This window comes from Caretta caretta, chromosome 10, assembly GCF_965140235.1.
Source record: "Caretta caretta isolate rCarCar2 chromosome 10, rCarCar1.hap1, whole genome shotgun sequence".
NCBI lineage: Eukaryota > Metazoa > Chordata > Testudines > Cheloniidae > Caretta > Caretta caretta.
In genome coordinates, this window is record NC_134215.1 from 79,891,789 (window position 1) to 79,913,220 (window position 21,432).

A 21,432-nucleotide genomic window follows, 5' to 3' on the forward strand; every position below is an offset into this window, starting at 1 on the left:
TTGCCGCAGTGTTTTAGATGAGGTGTGAAAACAAATAGCTTGATCAGTTTTGGTCATTAAAAGATCTCGTGGTTGCTTGTCAGAGTTACGGGTATTAACCAGTTAGAGTAATAATATACTGAAATTGGAATATTCCTATTGTTCTTCACTTCCACTTCTCAAACTAAATTTTTGCTGCTGCCTTTCAGTGGTAGATTAGTGATCCATATTCATGCTGCCTGTAAACTGCATTTGGATGCCTCGTGGTGAAAGGAGTTAACAGTACATTGTCAGCAAAAAATTACTCTCCATCTGAATACTTTTTACCCATTGTTGTTTCCAGTAACACCTAAGATTAATATAACTGAAAGAGACTGAAAAATAAGACTTTCTCTACATTTGGAATTTGTTTACTCTGCTCACATGGCACAATTTTGTGTTAAAATCACTGACTATGCTGGAGAAATAGTAAAGTAAGTTTTCCCTTCTATTTGTGAGTGTCTCTCACGGCAACAGGGGAGAGAAACACATTTTTCAAAAAACAAGAATTGGGAAGATACAGACCTGATCTTGCAAACTGAGGTGGGTCAATGCAGAGCTTCATTAAATTCAGTGGGGTCTGCTCCCATGGAGGAACTTGCAGGATCAGGGCCTATGATTGTAGAACCACAGAGACTGTTAAGGAGACTCCGGCAGCTGTTGAACTTGAAACTTTTTATTTTTCTAAAGTTTATAAATTGACTAGATTTGAAATAGATAATTCATGTAGTGTAAATGTAGTTTTATTTGGAGTCAGTAGTGTGCCGTAGAGTAAACTAAGCTCTGAGGCTCATTTGCTTTCTAGTTTTTAGAGACAAATGTATCATTTGGGGAGGGGGGGAAAGAAAAAATAAACTAAGTGAATATTTTGTTTTATTTCAGAGTATATAATGAAGGAAACAAAGGTATCCCCAAAGACCCGTTTCCCTTTGAGGTAAATACATTTTTTCTTTTTAAAAAAAAATAAGCTTAGAAGTGGTTTGAAAAATTTCTAAAGATATGTCAGAGACCATTATTTATTTTTAAATTTATAACAAATGGGTGTGTAGAAGAGAAGCATCTAATCTTGGGATCTAGGCAAATTTGGCATAATTTTAAAAATGAGTAACATTTAAAAACAGCTTTCTCAAAGGTAGGAAATAAATAGCTGAATAGAAATGACAAATCAAACAGTACCCTTAGTGCACTCCTTTTCTTTTCATATTCAAAAGCCTGAGTAAAGAGCTATGCTTTGCTGCATGCCTTGAAAGCAACAGATTTGGGCTATTTGGGATCAGCTCAGGGACTGAATTCCAAACTTTAGAACCACTCATGGAGAAACTGTCATGAGAAACTCCTCCTCTGTTTTATACCAAGGGGATTACATCTTGAGTACCTCCACTGACTGCAGCTGCAACAGCATGGCATGCGAAGATGGCAATCTCTTAGGTCTTAAGCTATTCGGGGTTTAATAGGTCAATTAAACCATACATTTCCCCTGGAAACCAATAGGCAGCCAGTACAGATTCAGGAGCTGCGATTCATGATATGATGTTATTAAGTGGCTTGCAACATTCTGCATCATCTTAAATTTCTCAGTTGATAAGGTTTAGCTCCATGTAGAGTACATTGCAGCTGTCTTATCTTGAAGTGAGAAAGGCATGGATTATTAATGAATGGTTGAAATTATAGTAGAAAATAGTTTGTTGTGTAATTAGTTGTTTTTGAAATATTTATAAAAAAAATGACTTCTAAACACAACGTGTAAATGCAATACATTAAAAAAATGTTCTTTTCTTTTGGCAGGCTGATATCCAAGTATGTTTGGTTGATGCGGGTTGCGGAAGTCCCTTAGAATGTTTTTGGAATGGAAACAGTATGATATTCATTATGCAGAAAGTGGTAAGTGGGTTTTTTTTGTTTTTGTTTTAAAACTAGAGCTTTATGTTTACATCCCTGGAAACGTCCAAATATATTCCAATTTTCAGATTTACATGTGCATTTCTTTTAAAGGGATATGTTGAATTCACTGACCAAATGGAAGAATCACAAATAGATGATGCCACTTATATTTCAGAGTTTGCACCACAGAAGGATTCTGGACCAGTTGCTCTGTCTGTTACAAGAGCAAAGTAAGTTTCCATAGTTTTATCTTTTTGTTTAAAAGCAGTTTTATACCTTATTCAACACAAAAGTAAATTCTGTGCAGCAATGTAACTAGCATACTAGCTGTTGCGTATAGCTAAACTAAACAGGCAGCAGGGGATGGATCACTTCAAGATTACCTGTTCTGCTCCTTCCCTCTGAAACACCTGGCGCTGGCCACTGTCAGAAGACATGATACTGGGCTAGATGGGCCTTTGGTCTGACCTAGTATGGCTGTTTTTATGTTCTAGCTAATCATAGGAATTTGCAAAGCTGTATATTAATGGGGAGATGACTGTATTTCATCATGGAAAGGGAGCTCATACCTACTAGAAATATTAATAACTGAAGGAGTAATAAACCTGATATAGCAAAGGCACTTGTGAGCAGTCCCATTAACTTAAATTGGACTGCTCATGTGTGTAAGTGTGCAGGACTGAGACGTAAATGACTTTACTGTTAATACACTAGATTTTGAAGTAGAGTTAACAGAAAGGGGTTAGCTAACATCATGTTAAATTTTGTTAATGATTGTTCTTTTATTTCCAGGCAACTGATTTCACTCTATACAATGGCACAAAATCCAAACATGACCCATCTGAAGATAAGCAAACCAGTTGTGCTTCCTCCCCTGTGGGTAAGATGTGACAGCTCTGACCCTGAGCATACCTGTTGGCTAGGAGCTGAGCCTCTCAAAAATGGGAAAAAAATCACAGGGATCAGTTTTCATACGGTTACATGTAATGGTAAGTTCCTCTTGGCTATAACGTTACACAGTCAGCCGTTCCCCAAAGTTGAAAGAGGGGAGGACAAGAAATAAATGAGAGTTAATACAGTAACAACCAATATTCCCATGATGGGTGTCCACTTGTGCTCTATAATCTAAATTTTCATTTTAAAATAATTGTCTCTAGCCCAAGTGGTATCAAAAATAACCTTCAAAGTGTGAACGGAATGCAATCAATGCAGTGGTATTGTGTCAGACTGTCTGCAGAGCTGTACAGAACTTTTAGGGAAGTGAGAATTTCTCCCATTCATTTCACTTATATATAGTAACTGAACCCTACAGAACATTTAAAAATGCCATTAATTTGCACTGCTAATTGTACAAAAGCAATAGAGGGATGATAGTATTTTGAAGAATAGCTTTACGGTGAATGGCACCTTACTCTGGTGTCACAAGTGAGCAGAATTTGCATTGTGAGAATACCGCCACTTATTTTTTCCATTTTGATCACTTAATATTTACATCTGAGTGCTAAATTCAATTTGTGGTTAGCATTTTCTGAAAGTCTCTCTTCCTTTCCTAGGTCCTACAGCTGATATAACCTGTTTTGCAAGTCTAGAAGACCTCAAAAAGGCACACAAAATCAGACATCGCTCATCTATTGTAGGTTTTTCATGCTTTCCCATGCTTTGAATATTGTAAATTTAATTATTTTAGTTGTAAGATTCTTTGTATATTTGTTAATTTGTGGGACTTTTTGGTTAGCTTTATGGGTGGTGTTTATATCTTGATTTGTGTGTGGATCTGTAGCACTGTGAGCTCCTGCTAATCTGGGAAGCAAGGGACCACACGTGGTACCTAACTTCTGGATGTGCAACATTGCAGTATGTTTCTCTGACACTAGCCAAGTTTTATTTTTAAAGTTCTCTTAAAAATGTTTGATTGATGGAACACCTGCCCAGTACTATGTTGATTTGGCATTTTAGGGCTCTTTTGCAGGCTTCAGGAAGTATCACATAACATTCTTTTGAAAATAATCCTTAGAATGGTAGATCTGTTTTAAATGTCTATTTAAAATATATTCATTCTAGGTGGCAACCAAAGGCTTTGCTCAATATGAGCTCGTTCGATCCACTACATTGGAGGATACAGGGATTGAATCAGAGAGTAATATATATATTGATATTACATGGAGTATTGTGGATAAGATTTTACAGACACCTCCACTCACTGCAGCAGCAACATTGGTAGGAGAAAGCCTTTGTCACTGTTTATACCAAGTATTGTAGATCACAGAAAATATGCTAATTTTTGCTGATTACATTATTGTTGCAGTAGCAATATAGTATGTTGATAACATTCATAATAAATAGTTCATGAGTTTTGTTAATAAGGTTTTAGCAAATTTGTATTCCAAACTCAAAATCTGATGTGTATTTTTGGAATTTTCAGAACATTAGACTGGAATCTGGGGACCCCAGGAGTCCTGTGTTCCAGTTACATAGAGAACTGCAGTTTCTGATTGTAAGTATAAATGTGAAATTTCCAATTTATATCAGTTTGGTTGTCAACAATCTGCAAGGAATGGTATTTTTTACGTTTTTTGTGTTCACAGAGTCATAGAAGATTAGGGTTGGAAGGGACCTCAGGAGGTCATCTAGTCAAAAACCCTGCTCAAAGCAGGACCAACCCCAACTAAATCATCCCAGCCAGGGCTTTGTCAAGCTGGGTCTTAAAAACCTCTAAGGATGGAGATTCCACCACCTCCCTAGGTACCCATTCCAGTGCTTCACCACCCTCCTAGTGAAATAGTTTTTTCTAATATCCAATCTAGACCTCCCCCGTTGCAACTTGAGACCATTGCTCCTTGTTCTGTCATCTGCCACCACTGAGAACAGCCGAGCTCCATCCTCTTTGGAACCCCCCTTTAGGTAGTTGAAGGCTGCTGTCAAACCCCCCCTCACTTTTCTCTTCTGCAGACTAAATAAGCCCAGTTCCCTCAGCCTCTCCATGTAAACCATGTGCCCCAGCCACCTAATCATTTTCGTTGCCCTCCGCTGGACTCTCTCCAATGTGTCCACATCCTTTCTGTAGTGGGGAGCACAAAACTGGACGCAATACTCCAGATGTGGCCTCACCAGTGTGGAACAGAGGGGAATAATCACTTCCCTCGATCTGCTGGCAGTGCTCCTACTAATGCAGCCCAATATGCCATTAGCCTTCTTGGCAACAAGAGCGCACTGTTGACTCATATCCAGCTTCTTGTCCACTGTAAGTCCCAGGTCCTTTTCTGCAGAACTGTCGCTTAGCCAGTTGGCCCCCAGCTTGTAGCAGTGCATGGGATTCTTCCATCCTAAGTGCAGGACTTTGCACTTGTCCTTGTTGAAACTCATCAGATTCTTTTTGGCCCAATCCTCCAATTTGTCTAGATCACTTTGGACCCTATCCCTACCCTCCAGTGTATCTACCTCTCCCCCCAGTTTAGTGTCAGTCACGAACTTGCTGAGGGTGCAATCCATCCCATCATCCAGATCATTAATAAAGATGTTGAACAAAACTGGCCCCAAGACCGACCCCTGGGGCACTCTGCTTGATACTGGCTGCCAACTAAACATAGAGCCATTGGTCACTACCCATTGAGCCCAACGATCTAGCCAGCTTTCCATCCACCTTATAGTCCATTCATCCAATCATACTTCTTTAACTTGCTGACAAGAATACTGTGGGAGACTGTATCAAAAGCTTTGCTAAAGTGAAGGTATATCATGTCCACCGCTTTCCCCATATCCTCCGAGCCAGTTATCTCATCATAGAAGGCAATCAGGTTGATCAGGCATGACTTGCCCTTAGCGAATCCATGTTGACTGTTCCTGATCACCTTCCTCTCCTCCAAGTGCTTCAAAATGGATTCCTTGAGGACCTGCTCCATGATTTTTCCAGGGCCTGAGGTGAGGCTGACCAGTCTGTAGTTCCGTGGATTCTCCTCCTTCCCTTTTTTTAAAGATGGGCACTATATTTGCCTTTTTCCAATTGTCCGGGACCTCCCCCGATCGCCATGAGTTTTCAGAGATAATGGCCAATGGTTCTGCAATCATATCAGGCAACTCCCTCAGCACCCTCAGATCCATTGCATCTGGCCCCATGGACTTGTGCATGTCCAGCTTCTCTAAATAGTCCTTAACCTGTTCTTTCACCACTTGGGGCTGCTTACCTCCTCCCCATACTATGCTGCCCAGTGCAGCAGTCTGGGAGCTGACCTTGTCTGTGAAGACCAAGGCAAAAAAAGCATTGAGTACTTCAGCTTTTTCCACATTTTCTGTCACTAGGTTGCCTCCCCCATTCAGTAAGGGTCCCACACTTTCCCTGATCATCTTCTTGTTGCTAACATACCTGTAGAAACCCTTCTTGTTACCCTTCACATCCCTTGCTAGCTGCAACTCCAACTGTGCTTTGGCCTTCCTGATTACACCCCTACATGCTTGAGCAATATTTTTATACTCCTCCCTAGTCATCTGTCCAAGTTTCCACTTCCTGCAAACTTCCTTTTTGTGTTTAATCTCACCGAAGATTTGTCTGTTAAGTCAAGCTGGTTGCCTGCCATATTGTCTATTCTTTCTGCATATCGGAATGGTTTGTTCCTGCGCTCTTAATAAGGCTTCTTTAAAATACAGCCAGCTCTCCTGGACTCCTTTCCCCCACAATTAGTCTCCCAGGGGATCCTGCCCATCAGTTTCCTGCTTTTCTGAAGTCCAGGGTCTGTATTCTGCTGCTATCCTTTCTTCCTTTTGTCAGGATCCTGAACATGACCATCTCCTGGTCACTGCTCCCCAGGTTGCCACCCACTTCTTCTATTCCTACCAATTCTTCCCTATTTGTGAGCAACAGGTCAAGAGGAGCATGGCTCCTGGTTAGTTCCTCCAGCCCTTGCACCAGGAAGTTGTCCCCAATACTCTCCAAAAACTGCCTGGATTGTCTGTGCACTGCTGTATTGCTCTCCCAGCAGATGTCAGGGTGGTTGATGTCCCTCATGAGAACCGGGGCCTGCGATCTGGAAACTTCTGTTAGTTGTCCGAAGAAAGCCTTGTCTACCTCCTCCTCCTGGTCTGATGGTCTATAGCAGATGCCCACCACGACATCACTCTTGTTGCTCTCACCTCTAAACTTAACCCAGAGGCTCTCAACAGGCTTTTCTCCAGTTTCATACTGGAGCTCTGAGCAATCATACTGCTTTCTTACATACAATGGAAGTCCTCCACCTTTTCTCCACCGCCTGTCCTTTATACCTTTAAACAGTATATCTTTATGTCCTTTATACAGTTTATACCCATCCATGACAGTGCTCCAGTCATGTGATTTACCCCACCAAGTCTCTATTATTCCAGTCACATCATAGTTCCTTGACTGTGCCAGGACTTCCAATTCTTCCTGCTTGTTTCCCAGGCTTCTTGCGTTTGTGTACAGGCACCTAAGATAACTAGCTGATTGCCCTGCTGTCTCAGTGCGAATCAGGAGGGCTCCCCTGTTGCACCCTCTTTCCCACTTACCTCGGTGCTTAGGTCTCCATCCCTTGGCAAACGTAGTTTAAAGCCCTCCTCACTAGGTTAGCAAGCCTGCCTGCGAAGATGCTGTTCCCTCTCTTCGTTAGATGGATCCCATCTCTTCCAAGCAATCCTTCCTGGAACAACGTTCCAGGGTCAAAGAATCCAAAGATCTATCTCTGACACCACCTGCGCAACCGAGCATTTACCTCCACAATTGGATGGTGTTCTTATTTAGAATCTCCGTAGCTGTTTAAAAGGTTCTTTGAAATTACATGAATATATTTAATGCAAAATAATTTTTAATGCAGTGTTAAGGTTGAGAAATAAAGAACACACAAATCAGAACATTCCAAACATGTCTAACACAGCATTAGCTTGGCAGAATTGCATACCATATACATTTCTTGGTGGAATTTTCATATGGTGGGTAATTTTTCTTTGCAAGTTTAATACACTTTTATATTCTCTGTTATGTGCAGAACCTCAAACAAAATAAGTGTCTCTGGATTTTTTTGTGCTCTTAGGTTCTGGCTGAAGGCTTGAAGACTGGTGTGACTGAATGGCCTGAGCCTTTGGTAGCTGAATCAGCGGTTGAGCTCGTCCAGGAACTTCTGAATGGTATTTTTGTTTAATAATTTGAGATGCTATGATTGGGTGAAATTGTGTGGAGAAGGGCAAATCCTGTAATCAAAATTTATGTTAAGAAAAAAATTGCAAGGGACTTAAAATTTCCCAAGAATGAAATGAAAATGCCACATAAGATTATGATAGTATTGGAACTGCAAATGGTAATTTATAAAGGTACTGTAGTCCACCAGAAGTGTTCAAGAAACAGTTTACTTTGTATACCTCTAACTCTCCTGGTGAAATCATGAGAGTCCTGTGCAATGGGTAAACCTTAGTGTTTTTCCCATGTTGTGGAAAATAGGAAGAAAAAAATGAAATGAGACAAATAAAAATCTCTTGTACAACAGTTTACAGACTGAGACAGGAAAGACACATGTAAACTTAGTGGCCAAGATTTCAGGGACTAGTGATTTCAGTACACCAATCTTTGTGTGCCCAACTTGTGTTATCCAAAATTATCCTGAATTTCAGAAAGTGCCAAATGCCCACTCTTTAAAAGTACATCCTTTTTAAGGTGCCTCAAACGGAGGCTTCCAAAAATCACTAGTAACTTTTGAAAATTCTGGCCACTAAGCGCAAAAAAATTCATGTCAGAGAGGCTACAGACATGCAAGTTTAAGATTATAGAAAATGGATATAGAAGAAGAGAAACGGAGAACTTTAGAATGAAACTGAAAATATCCACAAATTAGCATATAGACTAACAGAGAAGCAAAAAAATGTAAGGAAGAAAACCAGAGATGTTGATAAACAATAAAACCATTGTTTCAGCATTAGTGAAGAGAGGATAGGTGTTAAAAAGCTATCGCTAGGCAACTATTGTAAAAGTTATTGTAAAATATTGTATATTGTATAAAATATTGTATATTGAATATTGTAAAAGTAAGTGTGAAAAACTGACAAAACAATTTACTTTAAAAATACACAAGAAGGGACCATCCCAGACTAAACTGTCCTTAATTGATGGGCATATAGAAATAATATAACAAATCCTTCCATTATGCAGCTGAATGTATTAGATGCAGGAGAGTGGTGATTTTTTTTCAACGCATGTGTGCACACCTCCAAACCCTTCTCTTCCACCTCCCCGCCCTTGAGGAGGGCAAGGAACCCATGACAGCATTATGAACTCTTTTTTTAGTGGGTGAGGATTTTTTTTCATAAGTCTGATTAGATCATCCACCTGAGGTCCCTTCCAACTCAAATATTCTATTTTCTAATTTTGAATAGTAGAAACAGTGTTTAGAAGGACTCACAAAGAAAGATAATACCTGTCAGTATTTGTTATCCATCCAGCTAATGTCTGTTAGTAGGACCAAAATTGTAACATATCTGAGACTCATACTGTTGTTCAGCTGTACATGATTATAGTGGTGCAATTCCTTTCCCTCCCCCTTCTAGATTTAAAGAATAAACTGGATGGATTTAATACATCGGTACATAAAAATGATGCAGAGGTATGTGTATTTTCAGTCATCCTCTTGTTTCTTTCACTGTCTCTGCAGTACTTTGAAAATTTCCCCTGTTGTCCTGACTCAGCAGGAACTGTAGGAGATCTATTGTTTCAAAGTACATGTAGCTGTTGGGCACTTAACTGAACGCGAAATGCCATTTGTGCCTTTTCAAAATCTCTCTCAATATTTTATAATTTAGCATTTTCCCTGGAGTTTTACTTAGCTTTTAGTACTTGATTGTTATGTTCAAAGAGAAGTAGCTGTGATCTTCTCCAGCAGGCAACACCAATCCTGATGGATAGGAGTGGATTAACTCCACAAAGGTCTGCTTCCTTCTCTCTCTTCCTCTTTACCTATGGGTTGGAGATTTCTCTCTCTGATTTCTTCCAAACACGATCACTTTTCATCATCTTAATCTTCCCCTCTCATCTCCTAAAGTGATCAGTCTCATGCTGCTATTTGACCTTCTTGCATGAAGCGCTTTGATCTCTGTGCCAGTTTCACTCTGCCGCTGGTTTGACTCTCCAGTGGTCCATGGCCTACTGGAGGGTCTGGAAACTGGCAAATTTATCTTTCTAGCTGTTTACGTAACACACACCACCATGGTAATTTCCTGCCTTAAATAACTTCATACAATTTTGTAGGGATTTTAATATTTTTTGTATTTATTTTTAGTAGTTATTTAGTAATTATGTTAGTATTTTTATTTATTTGTCTTCCTGCCTCCTCACAAATAGTTGAGTTTTTTTTCTTTTTATGGGACGGTTAAGTCAAATAAATTTTCCATTTTGATTGCAAGTCTGTGATTTAATGTACAGCAACAAAATCATAAACTTTAGTCCTGCATCAAAGATCATGGGGAAAACCATACGCTCAGAATAATTTTTTTTTTTGTATTTGGTGCATTGCAAGTCATATATTAAAAAAAAAAAACCAAAATCACCTGTGAAACCTGTGCAGTAGTAGTTATATCTTTTACTGGTGCTTCTCTAATTCCATCACTGCAGCTGTTTATGACAGTACTTCCTGTCTATACTAGTATAGCCAGTTGTAAGTCACAGTGGAAGGATAGGTTTGAGGGAGTCAGCGTCCATTTTTACTCATTCTAGGCAAGAATTCTGGTCAAGCTCTGCCTTGCAATGGCCAGAAACCCTTCTTCCCAACATGAATGCCTTTTTGAGGGCACATAACCTTTAGGAATTAGCTGTTTCCCAGGAGGTTAGGACTGTGGCTCCTCACTGGTTTGTTAAGACTTGGTAAAAGCATGTTTCTTAATTGGTATGAAATACGTTTATTTATCGAACTACTGATTGGGCAGGAGCAGAAATATTAATCTTGAGAATAGACTTGGCCATTGGAGAGGATTTGATTTATGTGGATCTTTAGAACAGTGGTGTGCAAACTGGAGCATATAAGATTCTCTGGGGTTTGTGTGAAGAAACTGGGATCCTGTGAGTCCTGCAGAACCCACTATCATAACAGTGGGAACAGGATAAAAATAGAATGGGTATTATGGGGCAAGACAGGAGCGGGATTAAAAATATAGTCCTCTTGCACTGCAAACAACATGAATGCCCCGCCTAGCAGCCACCCAGCTCTTAAGGCAGCACTGTTGCCAGTAGTAGTGCAGAAGTAAAGGTGGCAATAGAGGGTGGGATGCAATAAATTCTGTGAATGATAAGGGGGGGCACGATTGGACAAGTTTGCACACCACTGCTTTAGAATGTTATGACAAATGTTTGACTTCATTTTGAGGGAGCATTTTCAAGTAAAACTCTCTCTTTCAGAAAGTCCAGTGTGACTCTGCTGCAGTGGACAGTTCAATAAAATCACTTTTTAATGAGCGAGGAGACCTGGATTTTGCTGAACAATTGTGGTGCAAAATGAGAAAGAGTAAGTGTTTTTTCTCACTGCCTTTATAACTTTTACACATTTCCTATACCACTTTTTTATACATATTTTAAGAAATTGGTATAAGTTTCTCCAAGTTTTAAGAACTGATTAACTCTTCAGGATGGTTATGCCATAAACAGGCTTAAGGCTCATTGTCATTCATTTAATCATAAGATAGCATGCTCTATTTACGATATTATAGGAAAGTATGGTGACTTGTGGTATGTGCACATTTTCTCTTTGCCAAGTTGATTGTTGGTTCTGTTTAGCAATAAATAGTGCATACTTACTTTGTTAGTGACAGCCATTTATCTATAAAATAGACTTTACTGGGGCTCACGGAATATATTTAAAGTAGGTAGTTCCTCAGAAAATGTTATAGATGTCAACCTTTGCAAATAATATATGCAGTCTTGAGGGCCTATTAATTAAATCAATTACTGTTTTTTTTATTAACAAGTGACAGTTTTGTCACATAAATGCCTTTTTTTACTTGTAGGGCTGACTTGGAAGTCATGATCATTCTTTTCTGATGTGAATATTGCCACATTAATGAATGCCTTTGTAACATCAAAAGCAGATGACTAAAATGTACTCTATACAAATGTATAATATACCCTACTCAGGTATATCAGTACTTGATGGTTTCTGCTGATGCAGAATGCAGACACTCCTCTCTTAAGTGAGGCAAGCAGTTAAGAGCATATATTAGTTTCTGTGGATCATGAAGCATTGTTATCTGTTTACTTCAGTTTGTAACAAACACTTTGAACTGCAGTCTATAAAGCCTGACACGGTCTAGGACTTAGTTAACTGAGAAATCCGCTCTCTCTCCTCATGTCCTGTTAACAGTATTTATAAACTGTTGAGTTGCTTTCACTGTTGGTTCTGGAGCTGTACTCTAGGGCAGGCATTATCAGTAAAGGGCCATTCTCTGGAACCTGCTCTCACAGACCTCTTGTCAAATTTCATGGTGTAGTGCAAGACCTCTTGGTTCAGTCACACATTTAAACTTATCTTTGGGCCATTCTGTGCAGTACATTTATGGGATTATGTTCTTGGAGTTTTTTAAAGTCCTACATTTTGTGCATTGGTCAACTCTTTTATCATCTATGTGATAAAGGAAGATAGATGTTTTTGTAGCCATTATAAATTAAATATTGGAATAACTCTTCTCTCAAGGTGTCACTTCCTATCAAGACTTGGTAGAGTGTTTCACACTGATTATAAAATCCCTAGAACATGGTGAGATACAGCCTTGGGTATGTATGTGTATCCTGAATATGTTTTCATGATAAAAATATCAGCTTTGGATGTGTAAATAAAGTAGGATACATTTCTTTTAAATGTTTGTAAATTACTCCTCATTTTGACATATTTTAAATTCAGTTTTTAAATAGTTCACTATTAGTTTGTCTCTTTTTTTTTTTATAATGTCTTGCTTTTAAATTATACTGTGTATTTCATCTATATATTACAAGAAAAATCTTATTTTTTTAGATTCATCAAGGGAGTAGCAGTTTACTAAGCAAGTTGATTCAACAATCTTATCATGGAGCTATGGAGGCTATTTCCCTCAGTGGTGTCACTCCAATTCAAATGCTTCTGGAGATTGGTCTGGACAAAATGAAGAAAGATTATGTCAGTTGTTTTATAGGTAAACCTGTTATTTAAAGGCATGACTGGAAATTCACAAGAAAAGGTTATTTGACCCAAACAATCCATCACCTCTGTTTTTGACTTCTTCTTTTTAACTTCACCTCTCTGTCACCTTAGCCTTTTTCCTTATTGCCCATAAAATCTTTACTTACGACTTAGTGTGTTCCTTTGCTTACTTTTAATTTGAAAATTATCTCAAAATAACTATGGCTTATAACTAAGGCTGTAACAGATTTCTAAACTAATCTTTTTATGTAGGATTTCATAAATGTCAAAATGATAGAAACCTATCAGTCTGAAAAATCTGAAGGGAGAAATTTGAATAATATCCTATTTATTTAACCAGAGCCTGTTTTTAGGTGTGATAATGCTTTAGGTGGGGAAAAAATGTGTGTCCGTCCTTACTGTCTCTCTTTCCCCCTTCTTGTAATCAAAAGGGGTTGAGGAGAACACAGCCAAGAATACTGACAGTATCATTTATTTTACAAAATTAATAAATTGCATTCTTGAGCCAAACCTTGAAATAGAAGCTAGCACGTAGGGATATTAAAAAAAATAAAATAAATAAAAAAAAATTACTTCAATGGTGTTGTGGCTTTATCTTCAGTCTCACAGTTGCATTGTTTCTTTTGCTTCCATTCTTCTGTTGTCTCCATTTTTGTTGTTTTTTGTTTTGTTCATTTTTGTCATTGTCACTTTTATCTTACTCTTTGTTGGAATTATTATTTATCAGGCTATTACCACAAGACTAATTTAACCATACGTTCCTTTTATTAAATCCAAAGGTCAAATGGCATTTATACAATTGTTTAGAAACATGCTTAGAAAGTCTAAATAATAAGCAGTTTACTACCTCCAAATAGTAACAAAACATTTATAAGCATTTGATCAGGATACTTACAAACAGGCCAAGCTCAGGGATATCTTAGATCCATAGTGGTCGACTCCATCATGGTCTGGCAGGTATTACCAATAAAGTCTTTAAGAGTTTATTTTTTTATATCCCTTTAACAAACTATTGATGTCATTGCCAATTATTGGACCTTCGGTAAGGCCATATGAAGGATTTTCTTATATAGTCAATTATTACTGCACCTGATACCCAGTTGATTGTGTTTTATTACTATTACTTCAGCCCAAACCTTAAATAAGATAACACTGGTATTTTGAAGGGTCACTACAAGTTTAACACAAGAACTTTTCTTTCTGATGTTCTCATTCTTTTTGGTCACATGCTTTGGGCCTATTGCTCATGCTAATATCCCAGCTCAATTTAAAACCATAGTTCACCCAATCTAATGTGGGCCTATATGCCTACGCTACTTTTTTTCAAGGCTTCACTCTTCACCTTTTCTTCATTCCCTGAGTCTTCCTACCACACTGCCAACCTGTATGCACTCTCATTTGCTCACCTGTTTCTGCTGCTTCAAACCTTACGCTGTTTAGGAGGGAGAAGCATTGAGAACTTTAGGGCTGGTGACCTAGCTGATGCTAGCACCTGCTATGCCTACGTCTGCTGCCCCTTTGCATTTCCATGAAGGGAACATGCCATGTTGGTGGCTGGCAACCACTGTCTCCAACACCAGCCACTTCATGTTTCTCTTTGTACTTACAGCAGTGAGTACAAAGAAGTCCTCAGGTGTGGTGATTGCACTCTTCTCTTAGTGTGGCTTCCTGTGGCCACCTGTTTTGCTTATGCCTGAAGCTGCCACAGTGTGTAGCATGTTTTTTGAGTAATAGCCGTGTTAGTCTGTCTTTGCAAAAAGAAAAGGAGTACTTGTGGCACCTTAGAGACTAACCAATTTATTTGAGCATGGGCTTTCGTGAGCTACAGCTCACTTTATCGGATGCATACCGTGGAATGCATCCGATGAAGTGAGCTGTAGCTCACGAAAGCTCATGCTCAAATAAATTGGTTAGTCTCTAAGGTGCCACAAGTACTCCTTTTCTTTTAGCATGTTTTTGTTTCTTTAAAAAAAAATCTTTATTTGTTTTGCAGGCCAAGAACTTGCAACATTAACCTATCTGGTGAGATATTTTAATTCTTATTTTGAAAGCAATATAGAGTTTTGACATATACTTGTTTAGATTAATTTTCTCTCCAAATTCATAAAGCCTATTTGCAGGATTACAACATATATTCTGAGTTCTCAGCCTTGAAAATTGAGTGTTTTAAAGACTTTTTTTTAACTCTGGCAAGAGGGTAAAGGAAGGAGAAATTAGGTCAAAGCTGAGGTACCACCTTCTATGTCCTTATCTACAGAGCTACTTCCACTTGAAAATATGATAGAACCATGGCCAGGATTTTGTCGGGAGCTGTGAAATCCTGTCCATTAATTTGGATCTGCTCCTGAGAATAGAGTGCTTATAGCTGTTGAAACAAAATTTTAACTTCAGTAGTAGAGAAAATTTACATTCAGCCATGAAGGATTGCGGTTAGAAATCTGGTTTTGTAGCTCTTGCATTTCAGTGCCCCTGAAGGTTTTGCTTGTTTGTCACTCTTTTCAAAAGTTGATAACACTCTGAATTGGTGTTTCATACGTATTTGAAGTGAACACTGTCAACCCTGACAGTCCTAAAATTCTACTATTAAAACACTTTTTCTTCCAAATCATATTCTTAATCATGGAAAGTCTGTCACCTCCTTAAAACTAGGATTGCTGTATGGATAAAATATCAACGTGTGGGATTAATAGTTTAGGTGGTTGGTAACAGCAGCTTAGTCCCCTGGGTAGGGCACCATATTGTAGATCAGGAAATCTAGATTCTCTTCCAGACTCTGCCATTGACTTGCTGTGTGACCTTATGCACAAGAAGTCACATAACCTTTGTGTGTTTTTCCCCATCTCTAAGTGGAGACCATACTTCCCCATTTTTGTAAAAAAGCTTTCAGATCTAGGAATGAAAATTGCACTATGAATGCAAGGTGGTAGTATTTTTGTTAATATGACATCTCCACATTTCATTTCCAGCTCTCTGGCTCAAACCCAGACCAAAGCCCTGATTCAAACCTACTGAAGTCATTGGTAGTCTTTCCACATCTGTGGTGATCCAAAGTAACCGCCATGTTACAGCTGTTTGACCCATGTGAAAAGAATTGGTAGTCTAGACCCATATTGCACAAGCCATCCCAATTAGCATTTTTATTGGTATTTTCAGCAGAGAGCCAAAAATTGCATGGCCATGGAGGTTAAACTACTTTCTCACCCAAGAGGTGGACTTTCCAGGTCAAGGTTGGGGTGTATTTGCAGATTAAAAGGGAACTTGAACTTTTGCCAGTTATTTTGTACATGTCCCATGTATAATCCAGTGTCTTTTTCACCATCACTAAACTTTTTTTTTTTTTTAAAAGTAGGGAAGAGAGTGACATTCTAACTTCACTGGCATTTGACTCAACGTCAACAAACTGCATGTTCTAGGGTTACTTCATGGTTGAAGGGTTGCATGGAGTGTTGCTTCTCTTGGCTGCAAGAAAGCATGGTGTTTCGGTTACAAGAAATATGCTTAATGAAGCATTCTGAGAGCAGGATTTTTATAAATCAATACCCTATTTTCTCATAAAAAAGGGGCAGACAAATGTAGCAGAAAGAGTTGACCTTCAGAATGTGTACAAATTGAGTACTCATCTGGTTAGCATATTTAACCCACCCAACACCAATAGTTACCTTTTAAGAGCTTTGTTTATGTCTTGTTTTCAAGTGTATATTTTCTTCTCTAGGACTACTTCATTTCCACATCAGTAGAGCTACAGGAGCAGGTTCATCGCATTCAAAAACTTCATCATATGCTGGAAATATTGGTCAGCTGCACAGTCTTTCTTCACTTTAAACATGAGAACCTCTTCCCTTTGATGCAGTAATTATTTAATTTTTACTTTCCATCATTTAAATGTCAATAATAAATGGATTAGTTAAATAACTAGATATAGTCAAAAGGCAAACTTTTTATAAACTGTATTTTATTGATAATGATTGTGAGGAATGGGGACTGTAATGGGAGCATTTGGATCTTCCTGTTCAATTTTTCTGCCCTGGTTTAATACCCTTGTACTTTTCCCCATCATCTTGTGAAGGGATTCAGGGAACTCACTAGAATCCTTATTTTCATTTTCTTCTCTTCTTCCTTTTCCTTTCTGAGCTCTCAGATCCCAGCCATTCCTCCATTCTGAAATATGTAAAACGGGTATTCAGAAGAACATACCTTCAAAATAACATTAAAAACAAAAATTTAGTGGGTTTTTTTTTTAACCTTAGCTTTTTTGTTGCTGCAGATTCTTTCTTGCATGTCTTGTTTTATCAGCCCTTTCAAGTCATGCTTTGAAACCTTGCAATTTTTTGAGTCTTTCATCCATTTAGCTCTCAACTAATGCAAAATCCCAACATATTTCATATGTATTTTCAATGCTACAAAGTATCTGTGACTGGATAGTGTGAAAAATTAGCCTTCCATTCTAAAAAATGCCCTGGTTTTAGAGGGAACATTTGTGAGGGATAAATATTGTGCAATTGCAATTTGTCAAGTATAGTAACTCTTATGAAGTCACTGTTGTGATATGATCATTTTCTGTTGACCTGGGAAGCAAGAGCCAAAATCAAGTTTTGGAATCAAGGTTTTCTGCAAGGGCATAGTAACTGATCTATTGTCATGAAAGCATGAAAATGTAGTTAGTTTTGCATGTATATTTATCTGGGGTTGAGTAGTTGCATAAACACTCATCCAAGAAGTAATAAGTAACAGTATTTGACTGCTTTTATCACAGGTCCTGCATAAAATATTACAAAGAAAATCCTCTGAATGAGAAGCATGTGTTTCAGCTACCAATCAGACCAGCTGTTGTCAATAAGTTCTATCAAAAGTAAGCCAAACCTCAGCTTTCATAATAGGGAAATTCCTATCTTGATTGAGTACATAATTATTAAGGTTTTTTTGTGCTATTTGATTGTTCCCTCAGTGATCACGCACAAATATGGAGGGTGGAAATAAATAGTGTACCTGGTCAGAAGGAGGTTAAAACAGTATGGCAGCTTAGCACTAGTCCTCCTGTTGAACATATGACTTCGAACAACCCAGGTAAGGAACCATTTCTGGTATAAAATATTAAAATGATACTGTAAGCTTGAATTTTTTTTAAATTAACTAGTGATGTATTGTTTTGTTTGACCCAGTGTCTCATACAGCACTTTTTAAACAGTGTGGCTTAAATATTTTTTATTTCCTTTTTATGCATAAGAATCTCTTCAGCAAGGGAGAAATTGACTATATGTAGAAAAAGTGAAACTGGCTAAATGTAAAAAGTGTTGCTGCATACACAAAGTAAACAAATGAGGTGGGGAAAAAACCTTTCTGTTATAGTATTATTAGGTATTAGTTGTAACTATATGAGGTACAAAATTTTCAGTGTGAGATGATTTTCCCTCCCCAGCCCGACAGTTACTTTTAAAACGGACTATAACATAGTTCTAAGTATAACTGTCTTTGAACTTTGGCATCCTGCTTCTCAGTCCAATAGAGAGGGTAAACGTATTGTCAACGTGAAGAGTAGGTGTCCAGATTCACCATGTTGGCTGGAGCAACGTTTTAAAAAACTCTTGAAAAACTAGGGAAGAATTCCAAGTATAGGACCAGTGTAGAGTTGATTTGCCTTTCTTTTGACAGTGACAAAAGAGATTAACATTTTAGTAGATCTTGGACATTTTCTTATCTTTCAAAATAATTTTGAGAGCCTATTAATTTCAGTGGAAAGTGGTGCTTATAACAGATTCTTGAAGCCATCATGTCAAACTTTCTTATGAGCTGTCATTTGTAAGAATACCATGTTAATACTTAGTTCTTTTGTACTGCAGGAGTACTTTGTGATACAACAGTTAATGGAAACACCGAAGAAAGTATGTATTTTATTACCATGGCTAACTGCAGTCAGGTGCATTTTACATAAAAGAATGCTGGTGTACAGATAGATGCTTAGAAGGTACAGTAAATCGAAAATATTGTCAGCATATTTGCTTCCCGAAGTATATCTAAATATATTTTGTGGTTGGAAGATTGATACCCTATATTTGTTAGTTATTTGTTGTGTTGAAGTTTAGAATCTACGTAGACCCATAATTGAACAGTATGTGTATAGTTTGTTGAAATACTTTGTAACATGCAGTTATTTTAAAAAATTAGTATAAGAGGTAATTGCTTTTAAAACTAATTTTGATAGTTTATAAATTATGAATATGCTACTTTTTTACATTGTTTTAATTTTATTTTTATTGCTTATTGTACAAAGTAGCTGACCAAGAGCAAACAGCATTATAAAATATTTGCTGGTGTCACATGATGTTACATCAGTAAAATCTATTTGGAGAGATGCGCTTCCAGTGCCATTTAAATTTTGTAAAAAAACTTCAATTTTCTCTAGCCCTATATTTATATTTTGGAGTTGTTCTTCTCATCTAGCCCAAATTCAACATTCCTTTAAATGCAAATAATTGATTTTAATCACTTGTTTTCATTTGTACTTTTGAGTTATTTTTATAAAGAACATTCATATAACTATTAAAACGTTGATTTGATTTACAGTTAAATATAGCCTTTACATTAGATTTGGTACTACTTTTTGCTAGGAGGATGCACATTTATCTAATTATATAGCATAACGTACATTTGTTCAGTAATTTGAGGCTAAAGCTTTTCTGCACAACAGAAACTGTAAGTACTGACATCTGGAAAAAAGTAACTGCCAGCATTCATTCCGTTGTCAAAACTGAAAATGATATAGATCATACCATATTATTAAGTTTGACCCCAAAATGTAGTTAAAGATGTTTTCTCCCTGATTTTATATACCAAAAAACAGCCTTTATAGTTTGAAAAGGGCTCACTGAATCAGTGTATGAGATTTTTATTTATTCAGATTTATTTAAATTATTTTAATAGATTATTTAAATTTGAATTTATGACAACCTATGCTAAAGCCTAAACTGAATATAAATTAATCTGTCTTTAAAAATAAAAACATATTAAAATTTAAATTAAAGTTAAATTTTGAAATACAGTTTAAATGTGTGTGTTTTTTTAAGTAATTGATTTTTATTCATTCTTCTTGAATAGAAGCTAAGAAATCTATCCGTTTTGTGCACAGTTAACCTGACATCCACAAATGAGTTTGTGTTTTGGAATTTTGGTAAAAGTTGAACATAAAGTCTTGCTTTGAAGGAATCATTTCAGGCCAAGCAATGGCAGGTTGCTAGCCATACTCGGGAACTAGTTCAGTTCTGTATAAGCAGGTGCATCTTGGGTAAGCTGTACTCGCTTACAGCAGGACTGAATTTGGTACAGTATCTTAACTCACATGTCCAAGTCCTTGGATCACATTTTTTTGTGTCTGTAACATTCTGTAATAAAGAAAGTATTATGAGTAGGGCCCTACCAAATTCACAGTGAAAAATGTGTAATGGATCATGAAATCTGGTCTCCCCCATGAAATCTAGTCTCCCCTGTGAAATCTGTTTGTCGTGTTATTGCCACCCTTACATCTGTGCTGCTGCTGGTGGCGACACTGCCTTCAGAGCTGGGGTCCCAGCCAGCAGCTGCCACTCTCCAGCTGTCCAGCTCTGAAGGCAGCAGTTCAGAAGAAATGGTGGCAATATCATGAACCCCTACAATAGCCTTGCAAACCCCCCTATCCTCCCCAAGCCCTTTCTAGGTTGGGACCCCCATGGTTACAGCATGTGGAATTTCAGATTTAAATATTGGAAACTGTGAAATTTACAATTTTTATAATCCTATGACCATGAAATTGACCAAAATGGACCATGAATTTGGTAGGGTCCTAATGATGAGGTAGGTCTAGTGGCCTAAGCATAGGACTGGACATCAGGATTCTTTGCTTCTGGTTCTGACTCTGACCGTAAGGCTGTGAACAAGTCAGTTAGCCTATCACATTTATTCCACCCATGTGCAAAATTTGGGTTAATAATACCTAATTATTATTGTATGGGGATGAATAGTTAATGTTTATGCAATGGCATTAAGATTTTGAAGTATGATATGCTCTAAGTATTCTATGTTCATATTTCGAAATTAGCACTTCCATGGTAATTTAAAAATACAGTGATGAACAGGTTGAAAACAGAACTTGCCAACAATCTGCCTATCCTTCAAATATATATTGGCAAGCTTTGAAACAATTTAATCTCAGCCAACTGTTGTCCTAATGAAGAAAATGCAAACTTGGCAAAACATAAAGGAAGATAAAACCTGCAGTTGAATTTTGATAGCTATTAATATTGAGACATGAATTGCCTTTGTAAAATTTCTAAATTATGTCTTATGGCTGAAATTGAATAAAATGTAGAAGCAACAATATGTACACAAAAGTAAAGCTGAATTTTTTTTTTTT

At 37.5% G+C, this 21,432-nt stretch overlaps 1 protein-coding gene across 5 annotated transcripts in view; it reads left to right on the forward strand.

Annotated features, from left to right (window-relative positions):
- Positions 1–21,432, forward strand: part of ZWILCH (zwilch kinetochore protein) — a 28,218-nt gene that overhangs the window by 4,687 nt on the left and 2,099 nt on the right. For 3 of the 5 annotated variants that reach the window (XR_012670309.1, XR_012670310.1, XM_048867289.2), the window contains exons 2-18: positions 901–952; positions 1,804–1,899; positions 2,011–2,129; positions 2,692–2,888; positions 3,453–3,532; positions 3,961–4,116; positions 4,322–4,393; positions 7,935–8,028; positions 9,439–9,494; positions 11,279–11,384; positions 12,567–12,646; positions 12,885–13,041; positions 15,043–15,071; positions 16,762–16,898; positions 17,803–17,898; positions 17,995–18,113; positions 18,887–19,011. Coding sequence is in view for 3 of the 5 variants with exons in the window: in XM_048867289.2 (XP_048723246.1) it covers positions 901–952; positions 1,804–1,899; positions 2,011–2,129; positions 2,692–2,888; positions 3,453–3,532; positions 3,961–4,116; positions 4,322–4,393; positions 7,935–8,028; positions 9,439–9,494; positions 11,279–11,384; positions 12,567–12,646; positions 12,885–13,041; positions 15,043–15,071; positions 16,762–16,898; positions 17,803–17,898; positions 17,995–18,113; positions 18,887–18,978 (1,738 nt within the window). In the remaining 2 variants the exon portion in view is untranslated. Of the gene's footprint in view, positions 1–900; positions 953–1,803; positions 1,900–1,985; positions 2,130–2,691; positions 2,889–3,452; positions 3,533–3,960; positions 4,117–4,321; positions 4,394–7,934; positions 8,029–9,438; positions 9,495–11,278; positions 11,385–12,566; positions 12,647–12,884; positions 13,042–15,042; positions 15,072–16,761; positions 16,899–17,802; positions 17,899–17,994; positions 18,114–18,886; positions 19,012–21,432 lie in introns of those variants that run through there. The other 2 variants (XM_048867291.2, XM_075133240.1) reach the window with 2 other exon arrangements.